General features: G+C 45.1%; 1 protein-coding gene across 1 annotated transcript in view; it reads right to left on the minus strand.

The window, feature by feature from the left end:
- The window catches only part of BOC (BOC cell adhesion associated, oncogene regulated), a 76093-nt gene that overhangs the window by 14260 nt on the left and 40046 nt on the right, over nt 1–21787 (minus strand). The window contains exons 4-8 of the mRNA XM_066619072.1: nt 9511–9657; nt 8869–9012; nt 7424–7717; nt 5816–6088; nt 3812–4110 (exon numbers count right to left, since the gene is read on the minus strand). Of these exons, the coding sequence (XP_066475169.1) occupies nt 3812–4110; nt 5816–6088; nt 7424–7717; nt 8869–9012; nt 9511–9657 (1157 nt within the window). The remainder of the gene's footprint in view (nt 1–3811; nt 4111–5815; nt 6089–7423; nt 7718–8868; nt 9013–9510; nt 9658–21787) is intronic.

Consider the following 21787-nt stretch of genomic DNA (forward strand, 5'->3'; position numbering starts at 1 on the left):
GTCACCTGTCCTAAAAGAGAAAACAGCACCACGCACTGCCTAGAATAGGGCTCCAGTGTCATTTTTTATCATTAAGAAACAGGGGACAAAATTGTACTGTGAAACAAACAGCACTCTGGGTCTACCAAAGGCAGCTGCCTGAATTCTGGTATTTGATAACCCTCCCTCCCCAAGTTTTAGTACTATGCATTAACTATGAACCAAATCTAGTTTCGATCATGCACAACTACTCTCATATGCTAGCTCATGGTTCCAGAGCTGTCTGGCACTTCCCCCTAAAATGATTTTGCCATTTCTAGTGAACTGACCAAATGTCTAACACTTTCATGGCCTAATCCTATCATAGACTTATGCTGACAAATCTCATGATCCAGTGGCACAAAACCTGTGCTGCCAACATGCACTCTTGAGCCACTGGCACAATGAATGGAGGCTCCATGTGCACACCAATGGCTCTTGGACACCCCAATGGAGCAGATAAGGTGGAGTCAGCAGTTCAGGGGAGGACTGGGGTAGTTCGGGGGTGAGAAGGGGAGAATCTCAGTAGCAGCAGCACACACCAAGATCCTATCCCTCTTTCCCAGCCTGAAACCCCCTCCCCCCCCCCGAGGTACATCAGACTTAGACCAGCTAAACAACTAGCATAGCTTCAAGGAGACCCATTGGAGGCCACACAGCCTATGGGGTTGTAATAAGGTTTTTACTCAACTCTCCAAGGATGTCTGGTCCCCACCACCACCATAGCATGCAGCGCATGTTCTGTTGGCAGTGCTGCATGCTATGGGCTGGCAGGAGATCGGATTGAATGGCCAAGCATCAAAAGTCAAAAGTATTTCTACATCCACATCTTCTGCATGTATAAAAGGGATCTCTTTGGGGGGGGGGCAGTGATCATGCAGAATATTTTTTAAGACAGTCCTTTGTGAATCAGATACCAATACCTTTAATCTTTCAGCTGAGTTAAACAAAAGGATCTAGCAATGTCTTATAGGGAGAGGGTTTTTCATGTATCAACCTTATTTAGGTCCTAAATACCACTCTACCACTCTAAGGGCAAAATTTTTCCAGCAGGAAGTTAGCATTCCAACATGACCTTGTTCTGCAAATAAATGAGTTTGCAATATGGAAACATGGAAATGCCTGAACTGATTGTCACTCATCTGAGTACCTGAAGTTGATGGATTAACATTTCTCATTCTGTTTTTGTTGTCTTGTCTGAGGGATCTGGAGAGAGCAGTGGGTTCCTTAAGGAGTGTTAAGACAGCTGGGAGGGAGAAGGGATTGGTGACCAAGGAAAGTGAAACTGCTGATTCATTTGGGAGCCAATTGTTCTGATGTGGTGAGTTATGATGTGCTTGCTGTTGGATCAGCATACACATACAGTGGTTTTGAACATTCATCTACAGATAACACAGCAGGCTAAGATTTAAAATCTCATTTAAAATCTCCTCCTTTGTTCTGCTTCACTTTTAAATTTATAACCTGCCTTTTGATTCCATGAACAGCGCAAACACAGCTATCAGTTTTGTTCAGAATATAATGCTGTGTTCCTAGCAGTACTCAACATTTATGTAACCAAAAACAATGCTCAATACTTCAGAAATATTAAGTCTAAGTGTTGCACACGTTGCAGCATACCAGATCAATCATTTCCCAGACTTAAACATCACCTTCTGCTTCTAAATTTCCAGGGTCTTCCATGCCCGCCCCAACCTAGAGACCTCATTGGGTATACTTGCCCAGTCCAAAATCCCCTGTGTTACTACTTCTCTATTCACCTAATTCATGGGTCTCCAAACCCCAGCCCGGGGGCCAGATCCGGTCCACAGCCAGCCTCAATCCGGCCCATGGACAGCCTCTTGTCCCCTGAAAGCCTCTGGCCCACTTGGCCAAACATGATTGGAACTGTGCTCTGGTTGCATCTGGAGGGTGTTCTAAGGGCCAGAGAGTTGGAATGAATGACCCCACTCATTCATTTATTCACTCATCTAAGTTTCATCTCTATTTACTGATATAAATTTTATATTTAAATTTTTTTTCTGGCCCTCAGCACCATGCCTGATATTTGATGTGATCCTCTCGCCAAAATGACCCCTGACCTAATTCATGTACCCATTTGGGCCACTATTCTCATTAGGCAATGCTTATGCTCACTCTCCTGTCTCCACACCACTTCATATCCAGGCTGAGGTAATTCTGAGCAGAAAGCATAATGTTCAAACTGTGTTCTAAATGTGGCTTCTGTGGCTCTAATGCAGGCTCGTTTGATGCAAGTCTTCCTATCCACACACACACACAAATTTGCCTAATAAATTTTTGGTGTGATCTTCAGTTAAAAATTGCAAAGTGGTCCAAGTAATTTACAGCCCAGTTCTATCCACACTTTCCTGGGAGTAAGCCCCATTGACTCTAATGGGACTTACTTCTGAGTACACATGCATAGGATTGGGCTCTTAGTTAGCAAAGATGGCACCTGAGTGCTCCATTGAAATGCATCTATATCTTAAGTGGGCACATCCCACAATTTATTTGTGTGAAAATCAGTTCCAACTGTCACGTCAATTTGTTTTTGCTAAACTTTTCTTCATTAGAGAAAGCACATTTCCAAGTATCTGCTTGGTTTCCAGTACACAAATGACAACAATGTAAGAGTTACAAGGAACAGACCACCACCACCCCCCACCACCCCAAAGGCCTTTAAGACACAAGAAAGAGTCTCCAGCTGAGAATTTGCTCTGTGCTGGAGACATGTTAGCGCTAAGTGCAGTGACCCATGGTGACTTCCTCTGACCCAAGAACCTTCCAGGTGAAGCTCTGGGATAAAAGAGGAACCCAAATGAGTCAAAAAGGAAGAAAGGACAAATTGCAAGCCAAGATTTCATACTGGTCTGGAATCATTCCTTGGTATGTGACTGGGGGCAGCTCTGTGTCTTACAGAGAGGGATGAGTTCAGCATTAACACAGGTCATGACTTGAACAATCTTCGCCGAGAGAAAAGCCCAGATATCCATTAGTTTTGTCTGCTCTAGTTATCACTCAGGTCCAGACCAAATTTGCAGAAACCCAAATGGAAATTAGCATTCACCACAGAATAACCGCACATTTGGATGCCATACAAAGGTGAGTTTCTTTCTTCTATAGCCAATACCCTTTCACTTTTTCTTCTATGAGTTCTGTATCTTCCATGTGGATTTTGAACATATGGTTGCAAACTCACAACAACTTACCTGTCCAGCTCTGCCAAGACTTGGCAGCTGAAGGGGGAGGGGGAAGCACTAGGAGGTCATGTCACTGAGGGGTCACACAACCACCCTTTCATGCATCTTATGTTCAAAACTCACATGGAAGATACAGAACTCAAGAGATGAGGGTTACCATGATGGAGTCGCAAATCACATAATATGCCTGAACCAGGAAGTTTTCTGCCCTCAGAAGGGCAAACCCCCCAGGGGAAATTCCAATCCCTTTCAGTAGGCAAGTGTTGCTGGGATATGTGCAGACAATGGAAGTCTGTCAAAGGATGACTGACAACATTGGAAGAGGAACCAGTGCAGCTTCTGCCATAAAGAAACTCTTGAATTGGAGTGAATATGCTGTTGCAAATCCTCTGCGTGTTGACATTGACAGATGTGATTTACAGATGCATTTTTTCCATGCAATAACTTGTATCTGGTATGGACCTCACTTAAGAGTTTCAGAATAATAGTGACATAAAGGAAGCACGAAGACTAAAAATACAAAAGCAATGTAAGGTATATGCATAACCAAGTTTTTTGGGTTTTTTTTAAAAAGGAAGTCTGAAGGTGCTAACCTTGCGATGTTTTATGAGATAGTAGAGGACAGAGGCTTTGCCATCATGCCGTGGTCTCCACACTAGATCATAGGAATCAGTTTTAGTTGTTCGGGTAGAGCTAAGGATGACAGGGGCCTCCGCTAGAGACACCAGTCCTTTGGTAGTGCACTGAGCAGACACCGCTGGTGTGGTAGGCCTGGGTCTTAGGAGTACGGCTTTGTCTTTCAGAAGTTTGTCACTGCTGCTAAGCTTGGTAGGCGACGTGACAGCTTGAGCTGAGTCTGCAACAGAGCCGCGCTGTGGTTTCAGAGTTATTTCTGAAAGAGGGAAGTCTTTTTAAACATTTGTGCAAATGCGCAAAATCCTAAAACATTCAACACGCTTCTTAAAATTGATACCATCTCACTCCCCAAAGTCAGGAAAGATATATCTTAAATACAGACATTAACACAGACTCTCCATGAGCATTAGGCTGCTTTCTCAGTTTGATGCTATGATCCAAGTTTACAAAAGGAGACAACAGGAAATTAAGCACTAAGAGTCCAATCCTATGTATGTCTACACAGAAGTAAGTCCTACTAGAGTCAGTGAGGCTTACTCCCAAGAAAGTGTGGATAGGATTGGGATGTTACCCAGTATTCTTAATGTATGTTGCCTTGAGAGGTTTTTGACTGGAAAGGTAGGGCAGAAATACATTAAATAAATAAGTATTGTCATTATCAAATTAAGGGCGCAATCCTATCCTGCACTGGAACAGGCAAGCCAAGAGGTTTGTGCTGTATCAAGCGCAGGATAGTGGCCATAACAGAGGCAAAGGGAAATTTTTCCTTTTACCCCTAGGTAAGGGCCGCTGGTCCCTATGGGTTTCGTCGGACTCCCACCACCTCTTGAGGTGGCACAAGTCCGAGGAGAATGGAGCGATCTGAAGTTGCTCCGTTCTCCCCAGGAATGGGAGCTGGGTTCCGTATCTACAGCCCAATCCTAGCACCCTGAGTGCTGATGCAGTGGCCCCTACGGGGCTTCTATTTTATCTTGCAAGGAAGTTTCAGCATGGGAGCTGAGGGAATTAAGGCCTCCTTGGGGTAAAGGAACATTTGTTTCCTTGCCTCAGGGTAAGCTCCAGCAGCAGCTACGAGTCAGCTTGGACCTGTGCCACCTCTATGGATGACACAGGTTCATGTTGACCCATGCAGGCGAACTGGGCCTGGGAAGGAGATTAGGATTCGGTGGGTGCTGCCACCACTGGGCCTAAACCATCCTCCTTCCCACCACCTCCCCATTCCGCCCCGCTCCGCCATGTTCCACCCCCTCTCCCCCTTCCTCTTGACGCCTGCACTGCCTTACCTGCTCCAACAGACACTCGGCACCTATCTTCATATGAACCTGGCCAGTTACCACTTGTGGAAGCAGCCAGTTCATGCATACTGACACTGCTGCACTTGCGACATCCATAAAGCTATTTACACTTACAGAGCATGTGTTCCACCAGTGTAAAAGACCAGTACGATTGGGCTGATGGTCACTTTACAAATTGTATTTTTATTGGAAAATTTAAATTAGGTAGCTGCAGCTTTCCAGGGTCTCAAATAGGGGTCTTAACCAGGGTTTTTAAGGGATCTTAAAAAGGGCTGGGTCCCTTTTTGGGAGAAGGGCGGGATAAAAATAAAGTTTTATTATTATTATTATTATTATTATTATTATTATTATTATTATTATTATTATTATTATTATTAACCAGCCCCTATCTGAAGATTCCAGGGACCGAACCTAGTTCATCATAGCTCTGCAACCCTCTTCCATGTTGCTTCTGATTTCCCTGGGTGTCATGACTCACACTTTGAGAACCCCTGCATTATAGGGTTGCTTTTAAGGATAACATTGTGATAATGAACACAAAGTCCTCTACACACTCAGAAAGCACTAAATAAATATTAAGTATTATTATTCAGTTGCTTGACATGGTATAAACACCGAGAGCACTCACAGCCTTCCATGAACCCACTTAACTTCCTGAAGACTTACCAGGCTGGACAGTTCTCAGCTGTACCATAGCCTGTGCACTTCCAACTTCATTCTCTGCCATGCACTGATATATTCCCTCATCCTCAGGCCCCACGCTGGAGACCCTCAAAGCTTTCCGGGACAGCTGCATTCGATGACTGGAGAAGAGAGGAACTGCATTACGCAGCCACACAACTGTTGGCTGGGGGTTTCCTCGAACCTTGCAAGTGAACTTTGCACTTTGACCCCATGTGATGATCTGCTGAGATAGTTCCATGCTAACCTCTGGAGGTTCTGAAAAGGAAACACAGTTACATTTCAAATTATTTGGGGGCAGTGTAAGTGTGACCCTCTAAAACAGAAATTGAAGTTACTATGAAATATCTGAAGATGTTATGAACACACCTCAGTTATGAACATGGACGTATGAGGATAACAATATCCTTGGCAGCAGCTAGCTCTGGGACAATTGGGTCAAGTATGTACAAGGTAGCTCTACTGCCTTAGGAGATGGGCAATCTCCATCTAACTGGGAATATTAGTTGGGAATGCGCAGCTGGTGTGCATAAGGAAAAGGTTTGAGGAAAACCTCCCTTGTTGTTGACTCTGGGGCACATTGGATTAAGAGCCCTTTGCCTATACTTCAGATTGGAAGAAAGTGACGGAGGTACATTGTGTGTGGGGAAAGGGAGGGTTTTTGGGATCAGGTGCTATGCTGGAGCCAGATGGGAATTTTTCAGGAAATGAATTTGGCCCCAGGGCCTGCTGTTGCCCACCCCTTGTGTAGCTAGATAGGTTCTTTGCAAATGTAAAGAAAACAGCAGCATGACTTTCTCCATTTTATTGACAGGAGAGCCCTTTTGTCAGATGGGGCGGTGACGGCTGTCAAAGTTAGGGTGCAATCCTAACCAACTTTCCAAAACTGACTTAGCCACAATGCAGTCCCCAAGGTAAGGTAACAAGCATGCCCTTACCTTAAGGAAGCCACCTTAATGGCCTCCCCACTGCAGCACGCAGTGCATGCCACATTGGCAAAGCTATGTCAGTGCTGGAAAGTTGGTTAGGATTGCGCCCTGAGGCCCCTAAATGAAATCTAGTTGGCCTCTCTTGTTTATGAGCATTAAAATTCAGCATTGATAAGCAGTATTAGGAGTATTCACAATCAGCAGTTCTAAAAAATGACAACAGCAGCAGTCTTGAAAATAACAAGCATATGAGATTACTCAGAACACTCTCTGGATCAGAACACTGGATCTAAATTGGCTGAAAATTTCAGTTTTTTCGCCTATCCCAGTCTGGTGAGGGAAGGAAGGTGTATTCAGTAAGTTTCATGCATTAAAAATTGGACATCTGTGTTTAGTAAAGTGGTCCATGTTATACCCAAGTATAGTCTGGTGATTTCATTGGGGGGTGCGAGGATAAACAGAATGCCAGATGCAGGGGAGTGGCAGCGAGATGCAAGTTTCTTGTGGTTTTGTGTGCTCGCTTGTGTGCTCCCTGAGGGCTGCTGTGAGATACAGGAAGCTGGACTAGATGGGACCTAGTCCTGATCCAGCAGGGCTTTTCGTATGTTCTTATCATAGTTGTAGCTGCTGTGTTTAAGAGGAAAGACCCTATAGCTGTACTCACCAAATACTTGAACATTGTAGCGTATGACTGCTGCTCCAGTCTCACCCACTCCATTGTCAGCCATACAGCTGTAGGTCCCGGAGTCTTCCTCACTAATTGTATCAATCAGTAGATTGCTGAGAAGGAACCGGGTCTTGTTGTAGCCAGAGACATTGGAGCCATCCTTAGCCCATGTAACACGAGGAGGTGGAATCCCACTAGCCACACATTCCAGAATGAGATTTTGACCCTTGGTGACAATGATGGTCTGAGTCTCAGGGGGATAAATTATGCGAGCTGCCTCAGCTGTTGAGCCTACAACAGGGAGAGATAAATCAATAGAGAAAAGTAAGGCACTCCTGTAGAACACCAAAGATACACAAAATGCACTAAATGGGCAGAAAAGCTTATTGCTTCCAACAACCACTATATGGGATGTTACAGCATGTGACAGAGTTTCAGCAACTCAGGATTAGTTCATTCAATTTACTAACTATGGGTAGTTAGGATCAGGAATGCAACCTTAATGGGCCCATAAGCTCTTTTCTCCCATCTGCCCTTACTCCTTGACTCTGATGCAGAGCTATAATGCTTACTTTATGGTTCTTTAAACCATAGATCTGCAGCTCATATGAAACTAGTAACTGTAATTTAATTCTGGCTTACAAGCCAGATCATTAAACCAAACTCAAACTCTGGTTTCACAGTATGGTTTGTAAACCAATGTTAAATCACAACCCCTGGGTTCACAGAAACAATGGAAACATGATTTGAAGAAATGAGAATTCTCAGCTATGCAAACAGTGTAGGAAAGGGACTGGGGTTGAGGAAGGAGTGTGCCAGCCAGCGGCATTCCCGGGGGAAAATCATTTATCCAGGAAAATGATTTTACAGGCACCTCAGTGTGCCATGTAAACAGCCCCCCCCCCGACCTTCGAAGCCATTTTGGTAGGTGAAAGCAACGTGGAGGAGATACCTCTGCGTTGCTCTCACTTCCTGGAACATATCTGAAAGTGAGGGGGAGGGGCCACTTACACAGCACATTGATGTGCCCTGCAAAACTTACTGCTCCAGGTATGCCACTAGCAGGCTTGGGATGCATTCACAACTGAATAAATCATTTAACTTCACAACAATGTTCTCAGGAAGGTGAGCTATGAAAACACTGGATAGTCAAGGTTAGCAAGCAATCTTCATCAGCAAGGAGAAAGGTAGCAGAGGGCAAAGAGGGATCATTTCCTAAGTGCTGCTGATTTTAAAATTGTTGCTCACTTTAAACGCAGAACATGTTTGTGGATACCTTTAAAATGGGAACACCGACATAAAGGGAGAATTTATCCAGGAAACACAAATATACGTAGGTGTGAGTAACTTAACAAAAGGGATACGTCTCTGCTCCCTGTTGTTATGTGATTAGGTTGTTAAACAAACATCCAGCCCAATCTTAATTATAATGGGTGACTTACGTCTCACACGCAGTTTCTCACTAGACACAGAGGTTTTCACTTCTTGGGTGATAGGGTTGTAGGCTGCACATTTATAAGTTCCCTCATCCTCTTGACTGGCATTGACTATCTGAAGATTTCCAGAAGGCATGATCAGGTAATTGTCTGTTAAGATAGAGGAGGAAATTATTCAGGGCTATTTCCACAAGCAGGGAACCTCTGGATGGTGCAGCATTTAGCACATTTCAGACAACAAATTAACACAATATAATAGGAGCTGGAAGAAATTTCAACTGTGTTTGGGAGGAAAAAAATAACTGGTAAGTGGTAGGAAGAATAAAGACAAGACAACAGGGCTAACTAAAACTCAGTTGCAGATCTCCTGGAAAACATATGACAACCAGACAACCTCTCACAGCTACATTTTAGTGTCATGAGAATAGAAAGAAACTACTAAGTAAAGGAGGACCAACACATGCAGTCGTGAAGGCCTATGTCTAATTTCCAGTGCTTGCAGAACTCAGAATAATGGCTGCACAGAACAGCTCTAAGACACAGTCAGGGGATATAGGTTAAAGGCAAAACAGACTAGAAAGAAAGTGTGGAATAAAATGGGAGGCAACTACTCCCATTTTTTCTTCTTCTTTTCTAGCCATAGCTCACCTCTGGAAGCCTCCAGCCATTCTTGTTTCACACTGTAGCGAACTTGGGCCTTTGGGTGGCTTTCAGGAAGATCACATGCAATCACAGCTGTATTGCCCTCATCAACTTCGATCACATGCTGGCCTTCATATTTAAAGTCTTTGAGATCTGTTAAGAGAACAGTAAGAGGACAGTTAGCCTTTACACATAGAGACATAACAGGCCAACAGGAGCAATTTAAAAAAAACAGCCAAGGGAGTGATACTCTCCAGGACTTGTACATGTTATGAAATGAAGATCATTTACATTTTTCCTGTTGGATAATATCATCAACTCTTAGATCCAAGAACTGGAGCATATGTAGCTGTTTGATGATTCACTGATCGTATTTATGCTTTGTGCAATCAGTACAGAGCCAGTGGGCAAAGGTACCATGTCACCAATTTGAAGCAAAAATTACAATTTCCTCCCTTGGTGCTTTCTCAGTGGAAAAAAATTGCACAGCCCTAATTTTCTGCTTGTCAATTTATGTTCCTCCTGCCTATCACTTTCTTCTTCATATCTAATTTCTCTGGGACCAACCACCAAGTGCAGACTGGTATTAAAATTCTTTTGACAGTTTAGCAGAACTCTTGAAATTATAAGCAAAAAACATCAAAATAGCTGATCACATCATTTTGCAAGATAAGCTGCTCTTCTGACCACAAGGAATCCCTACTGTCAGCATAAAAACAATATGAGCCAGGCGCCTTTCTTAGCGCAATAGTATAATTATCTATCAACTTTCAATAACATAGATTTAATGCTATGTCATTAGCCTGAGCTGAGTGGTTTACAGGCAGATAACAACGAAGATGATGATTATACTATTCATTCTTAATTTCACAGAAACAGCCAATTTATTGGAATATACAATTACAAGAGTCCAAAATGTTTTGAATTGCAACCCCGGATTCTAACCTCATTACTTGGAAGTTGATTTCAACTGGGTTTATTTCCAAGTAATCATTCATAGATTTTTAGCTTTGTCTCATTGTGAGATAATCATATTCCAATCAACAGAATGTAAATGGGTACTTGATTAACTGTATTAGAAGAAGCAAAGGCAGTTGAGCATCACCCACACAACAGAATACTGAAACTACTATGCTAAATAACTTAAAGCAGGGGTGTCCAAAGTTTTTGGCAGGAGGGCCACATCGTCTCTCTGACACTGTGTCCGTGGGCCGGGGGGGGGTTAATTTACATTTAAATTTGAATAAATTTACATAAGTTTACATAAATGAATATATTAAAGATGAACTATATGATTGAATGAAGGTCTTGAAATAGCTCAAGGAGGGAGCCCTCATCTCACAGCTCACGCAAGAGGTCAAACAGTCGCCCTCACGCTGAGAGCAGTTGCATCGGGCCAGTGAGGGCTCCAACAAATCTCTAGAGGGCCAGAGGCTCATTGGAGACTGGGGGCTCCCTGAGGGCCGCATTGAGAGGCCTCGAGGGCCGCAAGTGGCCCCAGGGCCGGGGTTTGGGCACCCCTGACTTAAAGACACATTTTGGAGATGACTGCTACACCATTTTCAAGAGAATAGATTCAGAAATTGGGCTACTTCTGACCATATGACTTGAAGCCTGCAGTCTTTGACTAAGTCCTCAGCAGATTTTTTGCTCTGCAGAGAATGCTCTTTATAGGTCCAATAATTTCCTTTTGGTTCAAAATTTCTTCCCTGAAAAGAGTTTATGATGAATTGTTAATATTTTGTGATAAGTTGCTTTCTCACAAAGGGTGAACAATATGGTTTTTCTAACTCAGCACTGTTAACCCTGACTGAGAACAGGTTTCTAGTCTCTCAGCACATCTTGTCAGTGTTGTAATCTATAATCCTCATAAACAGAAATGCTGAGCCTGGCACCTTCTACATGCAAATCATGCACTTGGTCTGTCACTGGGGGAAGATTCTGGAATTGAAAAAAGGAAGGGAGATGGTTGTGTTTTACTTCAAAAAATGGGATTACTTCTTAGGCCTCCTCTAATTCATTAACGTATGAATGATACTAACTCCATCGAGAGTTTGTCAAGGTACTGCAGGAAAGAACTATACTCGAAAACATTTCAAAAGATGTCAAGGATTAAATGCAAGCTAATCGTTACTTAATAAAACTGACATCTCTCTTCATAAATTAAAAGTAAAAAATGCCAGGGATGATTGCATTGATTTTGGATAGTATACAGGGCCGAGTCCCATCCCTTGCCAGCCCATAGTGTTTTCTGATGGAGTGTGCCCTGCATGCTACCACAGGGGTGGGTTGGCGGGGAACACCAGACAGCCCAGGAGAGGTAAGTTAAAATATTTGTTACTTACATCTCCATAGGCCACTAGGCCTCCAATGGGTCCCCTTGGATCTATTCCAGCTATTTAGCTGGCATAAGTCTGCAGAGATTGAGGGGGCAGTTTGGGGCAGGGAAAACGGGATAAGACTTTGATATGCACGGATGCCACTGAAATCTCCCCCCTCCTGCCCCCCTTCCTGGCCTGCTCCCTCCCCCAAACCATTCCAATCCTCCCCTACTTCCTACATACTCCCCAGCCCACCTACCCAGCCTACCTTCAGCAGGGCATCTGTGAGCCACTGACATGCTCATAGGACCATTAGCCATTTGCACAGGTGGCCTCAGCACACAACAGAAATATGGCTTTCGGCCTGGAACTCACAGTGATGGATCTCATGACCTGCTACTATAAGCTCCAGATAAGATTGGGCTGACAGAGGCTGAAACTAGGTAAAAGTTATCTACAAGATCAAGCAACTATGGAGAGGATACAACCTACTTGCCCAGCGCTTTGATATGTTTTCATTTGGCATACCATAGAATTTTAGAAATGCAAACCTCAAAATTGCATTCAATGGGATTTGTTTAATTTACCTCCCCTTCAGCCCTGGAGCAAAGATACTAATTTTTAAGATGAATGAATACTTTAGGAGCAGTCAATTCAGAGTCTACTATAACAAAGCTATATAATTTCACTGTTGTACAAAATCTAAACCCGTACGAATAGGAGGACACTTGTTCAGTTTCACTCTTTTTGGAATCACATTCTAATTTATGACAACACTTGTCCTAATGTTTCATTGGAAATACAATATTGGAGAAAAACATATGAATACAACAGATTTGCAGATATAGCTATGCTTTCAAAGTTTACTCCAGAGAGCAAGAAAAAAGTTTCTTGCTGAGCGGCTAGACCGCGTCCTCTCTGTCTGCTGAGCTAGTTTCCTTCACTAGACCCTGAGCTCACACTGTGTTCTCAGAAGCTAAGCAGCTAACAGAGAGGCCCTTTAAAAGTGAGAATGAGTATACCAGATCAAGCGGGATGGATCACGTTTCACTGGAGAAGGTATTTGACGTGACACCTGCCTTTGATTGCATGGCTGCTCGTACATTTGAGAAATCCATTAGGAAAGAATGTTTGCACAAGGTCTCTCCACAACCAGCCAAAAAACAAAAAAACAAATAAAATTAGGGTACTGTAGAATGGCTTGAGAAGGGGATCTCAAGTCTAGGCTAGAAGTTACAATTAACATGCAGGTTACAGAACTCTGCTGGTCAATCCCTCCTATCAAATATTAGAAAAAAACATCTCAAAGTACAGAATTGGAGAGAGAAATAATTTCCTAATACCAAAATGGACAAATCTAAGTTGCTATCAAGTTGAAAAAGCCTGAATAAATGTTACATCTCTCGCTGTAGCTTTCCAGAGGCTGGCAGCACAATCCTAATCAGCAGAAGTGCTGGCGTAGCGGTCGCAATGCTAGTGCAGGTCATCGTAAAAGCACTATAAAGTGCTTTATGCCAAACTGGAGCAAGTATTGCCAGCAAGACAGCCTGCGCCAGCCCACCAGTGCTGAATCCTGGCCACCAGCAGAGGTAAGTTCAGAGTTGAGCAAAGCAGTGCTTGGGGAGGGCAGAGGAGAGGCAGTGTTTCTGGGCCAGAGGTGGATGGAATGGGAATGGATCAGACCTGGGAAGGGTGGGATCAGCCCATTTGAAGGGCTCAGAGGCCCATTAAAAAACAATACAACTTTCAGTTTTAATGTTGGCAACCTTCAGTCTCGAGAGACTATGGTATCGCGCTCTGAAAGGTGGTTTTGGAACATCGTCTAGTGTGGCTGAAAAGGCCAATTCGGGAGTGACAATCCCTTCCACAACGGGAGCAAGTGCAGTCTGTCCCTGGTCTGTCTCCCTGGCTATGGGCCTTCCTTCTTTGCCTCTTAGCCTCAGACTGTTGGCCAAGTGTCTCTTCAAACTGGGAAAGGCCATGCTGCACAGCCTGCCTCCAAGCGGGCCGCTCAGAGGCCAGGGTTTCCCACTTGTTGAGGTCCACTCCTAAGGCCTTCAGATCCCTCTTGCAGATGTCCTTGTATCGCAGCTGTGGTCTACCTGTAGGGTGCTTTCCTTGCATGAGTTCTCCATAGAGGAGATCCTTTGGGATCTGGCCATCATCCATTCTCACGACATGACCGAGCCAACGCAGGCATCTCTGTTTCAGCAGTGCATACATGCTAGGGATTCCAGCACGTTCCAGGACTGTGTTGTTTGGAACTTTGTCCTGCCAGGTGATGCCAAGGATGCGTCGGAGGCAGCGCATGTGGAAAGCGTTCAGTTTCCTCTCCTGTTGTGAGCGAAGAGTCCATGACTCGCTGCAGTACAGAAGTGTACTCAGGACGCAAGCTCTGTAGACCTGGATCTTGGTATGTTCCGTCAGCTTCTTGTTGGACCAGACTCTCTTTGTGAGTCTGGAAAACGTGGTAGCTGCTTTACCGATGCGTTTGTTTAGTTCGGTATCGAGAGAAAGAGTGTCGGAGATCGTTGAGCCAAGGTATACAAAGTCATGGACAACCTCCAGTTCATGCGCAGAGATTGTAATGCAGGGAGGTGAGTCCACATCCTGAAACATGACCTGTGTTTTCTTCAGGCTGATCGTCAGTCCAAACTCTTGGCAGGCCTTGCTAAAATGATCCATGAGCTGCTGGAGATCTTTGGCAGAGTGGGTAGTGACAGCTGCATCGTCGGCAAAGAGGAAGTCATGCAGACATTTCAGCTGGACTTTGGACTTTGCTCTCAGTATGGAGAGGTTGAAGAGCTTTCCGTCTGATCTGGTCCGGAGATAGATGCCTTCTGTTGCGGTTCCAAAGCCATGCTTCAGCAGGACAGCGAAGAAAATCCCAAACAAGGTTGGTGCAAGAACACAGCCCTGCTTCACGCCGCTTCGGATGTCACAGGGGTCTGATGTGGAGCCATCAAAGACAACAGTGCCCTTCATGTCCTTGTGGAAGGATCTGATGATGCTGAGGAGCCTGGGTGGACATCCAATCTGGGGAGAATCTTGAAGAGGCCATCCCTGCTGACCAGGTCGAAGGCCTTCGTGAGATCTATGAAGGCTATAAGGAGTGGCTGTCGCTGTTCCCTGCATTTCTCCTGCAGTTGTCTAAGGGAGAATACCATATCAGTGGTGGACCTGTTGGCTCGGAATCCGCACTGTGCTTCTGGATAAACGCTCTCTGCAAGTACCTGGAGCCTCTTTAGTGCAACTCGGGCAAACAACTTTCCTACAACGCTAAGGAGAGAGATGCCACGGTAGTTATTGCAGTCACCCCTGTCGCCTTTGTTCTTGTACAGCGTGATGATGTTTGCATCCCTCATGTCTTGAGGTACTCCACCTTCTCTCCAGCAGAGACAGAGGATTTCATGCAGCTCAGTGACGATGATCTCTTTGCAGCACTTTAGGACTTCAGCAGGGATGCTGTCTTTTCCAGGTGCCTTGCCAAAGGCAAGGGAGTCCAGGGCCACATGAAGTTCTTCTAGGGTTGGTTCACTGTCAAGCTCCTCCAGCACAGGCAGGCACTCAATGTTGTTCAGTGCTTCTTCAGTGACTACACTTTCTCTGGAATATAGCTCAGAGTAGTGCTGCACCCAGCGTTCCATCTGCTGGGTCCGATCCCTGATGACCTCGCCTGTGGCAGACTTCAGAGGGGCAATTCTCTTCTGTGTTGGACCTAGGGCCTGCTTGATACCATCATACATCCCCTTGATGTTGCCCGTGTCAGCTGCTATCTGTATCTCGGAACAGAGCTGGAGCCAGTAGCCGTTAGCACATCTCCTGGCAGTCTGCTGGACTTTGCTTCGAGCAGCTCGGAGGACCTGCAGGTTGCGCTCACTGGGACAGGCCTTGTATGCTGCTTGAGCTCTCCTCTTTTCCTCAATGACTGGTGTCAACTCCTCAGAGTGGGCTTCAAACCAGTCTGCCGCCTTGTTGGTCTTCTTGCCGAATATGGACAAGGCGTTGTTGTAAACGGCATTCTTGAAATGTTCCCATCTGTTGGATGCGTTTGCATCGACCGGGCCTGGAAGAGATTCCTCAAGCGCTCGTGCAAATTCCTCCACTTTTCTCTGATCCCGGGTCTTGCTGGTATCAATGCGAGGTCTTCCTTCCTTTTTCGTGTGGTACAGTCGCTTTGTTTGCAGTTTCACTCTGCTGCACACCAGGGAACGGTCGGTGTTGCAAGCAGCACCCTGATAGCTGCGCGTGATCTTGATGCTGGGAAGGCATTTGGTGAGAATCAGGTCGAGCTGGTGCCAGTGCTTTGATCTTGGGTGTCTCCAGGAGACTCTATGTTGGGGCTTCGTGTTGAAGAATGTGTTGCTGACATAGAGACCGTGAAGACAGCAAAACTCTAGCAGGCGTTGGCCATTTTTGTTCATCTTCCCAGTGCCGAACTGACCTAAGCAAGTGGGCCACGAACTGTTATCAGCACCAACTCTAGCACTGAAATTGCCGAGGATGAATAATGGCTCTTTTACGGGGATCTTCTTGATAGTGGTGGCCAGTTCATCATAGAATTTGTCTTTGGCTTCTGCTGGAGACGACAGCGTCGGTGCATAAGCACTGATGAGAGTGACAGGTCCTGCTGATGACTGGAGCTGCAGGGACAAAATTCTTTCACTTCCCACAGTAGGTGGGATGATGGATTCCAGCAGGGTATTTCTGACCGCAAAGCCAACACCATGTTCCCTGGTTTCGTTTGGTGGTTTTCCCTGCCAGAAAAATGAGAAATTTCTCTCCTTGACAGATCCGGAATCTGGAAGCCTCGTCTCTTGAAGGGCGACGATGTCCATCTGCAGTCTGCTCAGCTCCATGTCGATGACAGCTGTTTTGCGTGCGTCGTCTATTTCTTGCAGGTCATCAGAGAAGCCAGGTGTCATTGTCCTTACGTTCCAGGTGCCCAGCTTTAGGGCAGGAGTTTTCAGTTTTTATTGCATGGTGCAGAGTTGTCGATCCGCTTGTCGGTTTTCACCCTAAACCCCACGCACCCCATGAGGTTAACGGACCGTGGCGAGGCAACACCTTACTGGCTGGGGACTGCCCAGCTTAAGGCGTGCGGTAGCTGCCCAATGAGATGCAATGATCTCTCCCACCGTCGGAAGCAGCCCCTGGCGTCACGCTCTATGCCAATCGAGCGAAGACTTATAACCGGTAACTGCTGCTTCCCGTGTTGTGCCGACGCCGTATGGCGAAGTTGGATTGTCCTCTCCAGTGCGCGAAGCCTGGGTAACGAAGGTATGGAGGATAGGCTGTTACCCATGCAGCAAATCCCCCCTCTCCACGTCGCTGGAATGATCCAATGGAAAGGCAGAAGCCAATACGGTTGGTTCCAGCGGCGTCGCAGGAGTTGCCAGAGCGTGACTGTGTACAGCCACAAACTGCCTCAGGGACTCCGGCTCCTGATTTTGCCTCGAGGCTGACTCCTGAAGCCTTTTCCACAACTGGATGTAGCCAAAAGGCAGTGGAGGTTTGAGATCAGAGTTTACCTTCTCTTAGATGAGCTGCCTTTCCAGGCTGACGAGGCTCATCTACCCGTTTGTCTCATCACTGCTCCCTCTTCAATTTCCTGATACCCACAAGCCCCTCTCTTGCCCCTCCCCCTGCATCCCGTTTGTCTCACCACTGGTCCTTCTCCAATTTCCAGATACCCACAAGCCCCTCTTGCCCCTCCCCCTGCATCCCCCAGTTTTAATAATGTTTTAATAATCCCCCAGTTTTAATAATGTGATGCTAATGACTCATTCTTACTGAAAAATTGTGTAGTGAGCAGATGCTTCTACAATACCTTTTAAATCAGCATGTGGTTTGACTTTTTTTTTTAAGTAGGCTAAACAAATTCCTTTATTTCAGTACTGCTCCAGCTACTCTACTTTCTAATAAGTATTTGTATAGTCAGTGAATGGGAATGCAGTCAAATAACAGACCTGGAAGGAACCGAACAAACTGATATCCCCAAACTATGAGTGCCTGTGTGTCATAGCCACAATCAGAGGGAAGATAATCTACAGCAGGTATGTAGGGGCCTTCCCCTGGAGGGGCCTGGAGCAGGCTTGTTCCTCCCCAGGGAGGCCTCAGATTGGCTGGAGGGGGAGGGGGTTCCAGCACCCTTGCCCTCCTCCCTAGTAGGGCTGCCAAACCTGGCCTAGGAGCAGGAGCTGTTGACCTCACAGCTCCCTGCTTCACACTGACTGCCTCTCATCCCTGTTTTATGGAGCAAGCCTGCCCCCCTTTGGCCCCTCCCCTTCCTCCAGGTGGGGCAGAAAAGGCCTTTCCTGTTCCTGGCTTGTTTCCTGCAGTGTTCCTTGTTGGCCCTGCCAGCCCCCTCTGGCTGGTTGAGGTGAGCCAACTGGCTTTGCCCCCTTCGAGGGCGGTGAAGCCTCTCCACCCTGGGCATGGGGTGCCTGCTCCTGGGTAAGTCGGGGGTCAGGGCATCTGGGAGGGGCCCCGACAAGGTATTACCAATGCTGCTATATTACCATTTCATATTTATGTAATATCAGCTAGGCTTTACACCACAATGCAGATTCACTTTCTTATGAGCCTTCAATCTTCAGAGTGCTTTACCTTCTACTACGTGGGAAGCAATTTGTTAAAACATTTCTAGCAAGCCCATCAGAGCATAACATTATTATGCTTTTCTAAACAACTTAATACAAAATCACCACAGAAGTGGAACCAGTCAGGAGCATAATGGTGGGGGGGGGGCAAAATGGTAAGTCTACTGGTGCCCCTTCCACTTGCCACTGGAAACATTCTGGGCAGTGCTGGCAATGAGCAGGAGATACTGTTTGGTTTGGCAAGCACCTGCACATTGCTATTGTTGCCCGGAACGGCTCCGACAGCAAGTGGTAGGGGCTGCTTACACAGTGCATTGTAGCATCTGCAGTACTTACTGTTTTGCCCCCCCCAAGCTACACTACTGGAATCAGTCTTTAAATCATGACATCTGGCAAATATGCACTCTAATGAAGTGGTTCTCAAACTTTTTAGAGATCCCAGGCTGCTGCCTGATTTATAGCTGCCAAGGGTTGTGGCTATAATGGCGACTGGGCAGCAGTGCTCTCCCCAAGTAGCAGCTTGTTCGACCTTTGATGCACATAGCCTAAACTGCTCTGTCAGTTTTGCAAACCACCAAAAATTGGGTCATGACCCACTGGTGGGTCCCAGACCCACAATCTGAGAACCGCTGCTCTAATGCAATACCTGTAGTTGTGCAGGATCTTCAGAATCAAAACTTTTGTTAAAAAGCTCCTATATAGTCCTCGTATGACTTTGTGGTGCAATCCTCCCTAACTAATTAAGCCATGATCAGGTTTACTGGCTGTGGTGGTGGATCATCTCTGATCCAGAGGGGGTTTGTGGGGATGATGTTATTCATACTGCTCCGTCTTTCCAAAGTGATTTGGGAAGAAGGAAGTTTAGAAAGACATGTAGCTTTGTTCTTCTGAACTTGCCCTGTATGTGGCTTTAGGAGGAAGGAGGATATATCCTGTTCAGCTGTATTGCACTAGTGGCAGTGCCCCTGGTTTACACATAGCTGTGAATGATGGTCACTTTGTATTCATCTGAGAAACTGATGATTGGTGCAGGATTGTCTTTCCCTTCACATAGCGGTAAATTTGGAAGGGCAGGGGTCCAGTTACAGAATTCTTAGAAACACTACAGTTAACAGACTTCCTCTTCACTCAAAACTCTCAGTGTTCTTTTTATGCCCTGCTCCCCATATTTAGGTTGCCAGGTCCAGACCCTAAGAGGGTTCCTATATCTTTAGGAATAAACACTAAAGGAAAAATTCCGCTAAGTGTAGATTCTCCTCTCATTTCGGCACTGTGATAAGAAAAACCGCCACTCACAAACTCACTGAACCATTATTCTTCATTTCAACCTTCCTCTCCAGTCCCAAAGATATCATATTTATACAAACAAGCCCCTCCAAAAATCAAGAAATTTTAAAAGATGCAAAAGTTCCATATTTTCATCACTTAACAGATTTTTGCTTCCAAGTGTTGAGTTTTGGGAGCACAGAATTCCCTTTGAATGACGTGCGATAGCAAGAGGGCATAAAGTCTACAGTTGGGTTGGATCAATGCTAGTACTGAGACAGTCGGGACAGCAAAGACTAGAACAGCCTGTTAATTGAAAATCATGGCCAAGTCTCCCCATTGGCAGACTAGGAGAGTGGAAAAATATGTTTTCATTCTCTGGGATTTATACCAGCTCTCCAACAGCAAAAGACAGCTCTGGCTCCAAGGTTCTCCCACCCACGCTCATGGAAAAGTGACATGAAATTTCTCAAGCAGGCTAATTAAAGCAAGATTGCTTCAAAAACATTTTTAAATAAAAAACAGCTCCCTTGGCAGCAGGGCAAAAAAGCCTTCCCAAATGCAAAACATATTAGCTGTCAAAAGAATATTTCAGTTCTTGTGCCTGGATTCAAGATGAAGGGTGGAGAGGCTCAACCAAGACATAAAAAAGATATACAGCAAACAAGTTTAATGCTTCAAGAATGTCTTGGCATCCTACAACTAAAGAAGATAAATGAGAAGGTATAAAGGGGTGAAGTTCATAAAAGTAATTAAGCCCTTAACGACAAACTAGGGAGGGAGAGCCATGTTTCCACTGAGTTCTGTAGATAAATGAAGGTTAATTCTTCACTTAAGACATCTATAGCACATTCCTGTCCTCTTGCTGCATTAGGGGAAAGAATGGTTCTGGCTTTCTTTCCCCATTCCCTTTTCCATGGGATAAAACCTATAAGGCTGTACACTTACCTGGGAGTAAACCTCATAGGCTATATTATTTCTAAGTAGACATGCACAGGACTGGGATTCAAGACATACAGTAAACAGGGAGCAGGAATAGAAAAAGAGAGTGAAAGAGAACTGAAAGCTTGACTGCTCATGCCACACATTTCTCTGATCAACAAAACATAAACTAGAATCAGGGAAAATTAATGTGCATCCTGGTGGTCCAAATTCATCACAGCCCTATTTGAATTCCAGAGCCAAAGCTAAGACTCCAGAAGTTCTGGCAGCGATGTACATGCACAAAAGCAGACAGAGAGCTTGGGGAAAAAAATTGTGAACCAATGTGCAATCAGTAACACTGGGACAGCCCAAGACACAGAAGAAAAAATTTCTTCATAGATGGAACAAACTTTTCTGCAATTAAAAGGCTTGCTTGCAGAAAGAAGGGGCAACTCAACAGCAGTTTCACAAACTGTAAGAGTTCTCTTTTGAGGGTAAAATAGGATGTTGTGATGCCTTCAAAGATCTAGTCATACCTCCGCTACTCGTTTGCTCAGACTACTTTATTTTCTTTGTGCCTCCAAATTCCAAACGGAGGATGGCACACTCATATTACAAGGAAAGCAACATGCGGAAGCCTCCCAAATTACATTATATTGTTAACAATAAAAAACCCAACTTCATCTATAGCAAATTACTTGGCACTCCCTATCCCAGTGTTTCTCAAACTGTGGGTCAGGACCCACTAGGTGGGTCGCAAGCCAATTTCAGGTGGGTCCCCTTTCATTTCAATATTTTATTTTTAATATATTAGACTTGATACTACCATGGTACGTGGCTGCATTTGGGGAAATGTTACAGACCTGTACTTTTAACAAGCTACTATGTATATTCTTTTAACAAAGACAGTAAATGGGACTTACTCCTGGGTAAGTGTGGGTAGGATTACAGCCTAGGATTGTCACAAATTTTCCTGCTTGATGATGTCACTTCTGGTCATGACATCACTTCCCGTAGGTCCTGACAGATTCTCTTTCTAAAAAGTGGGTCCCAGTGCTATATGTGTGAGAACCACTGCTATCTCACTTATTCACATGGCACTTTTATGTAGTGTGTAGTCTATGAAAATCTCCATTTAATGGAGAACTGAGCAGGAGATACCTGTGATTT

This window comes from Tiliqua scincoides, chromosome 3 (genome assembly GCF_035046505.1).
Source record: "Tiliqua scincoides isolate rTilSci1 chromosome 3, rTilSci1.hap2, whole genome shotgun sequence".
Classification (NCBI taxonomy): domain Eukaryota; kingdom Metazoa; phylum Chordata; class Lepidosauria; order Squamata; family Scincidae; genus Tiliqua; species Tiliqua scincoides.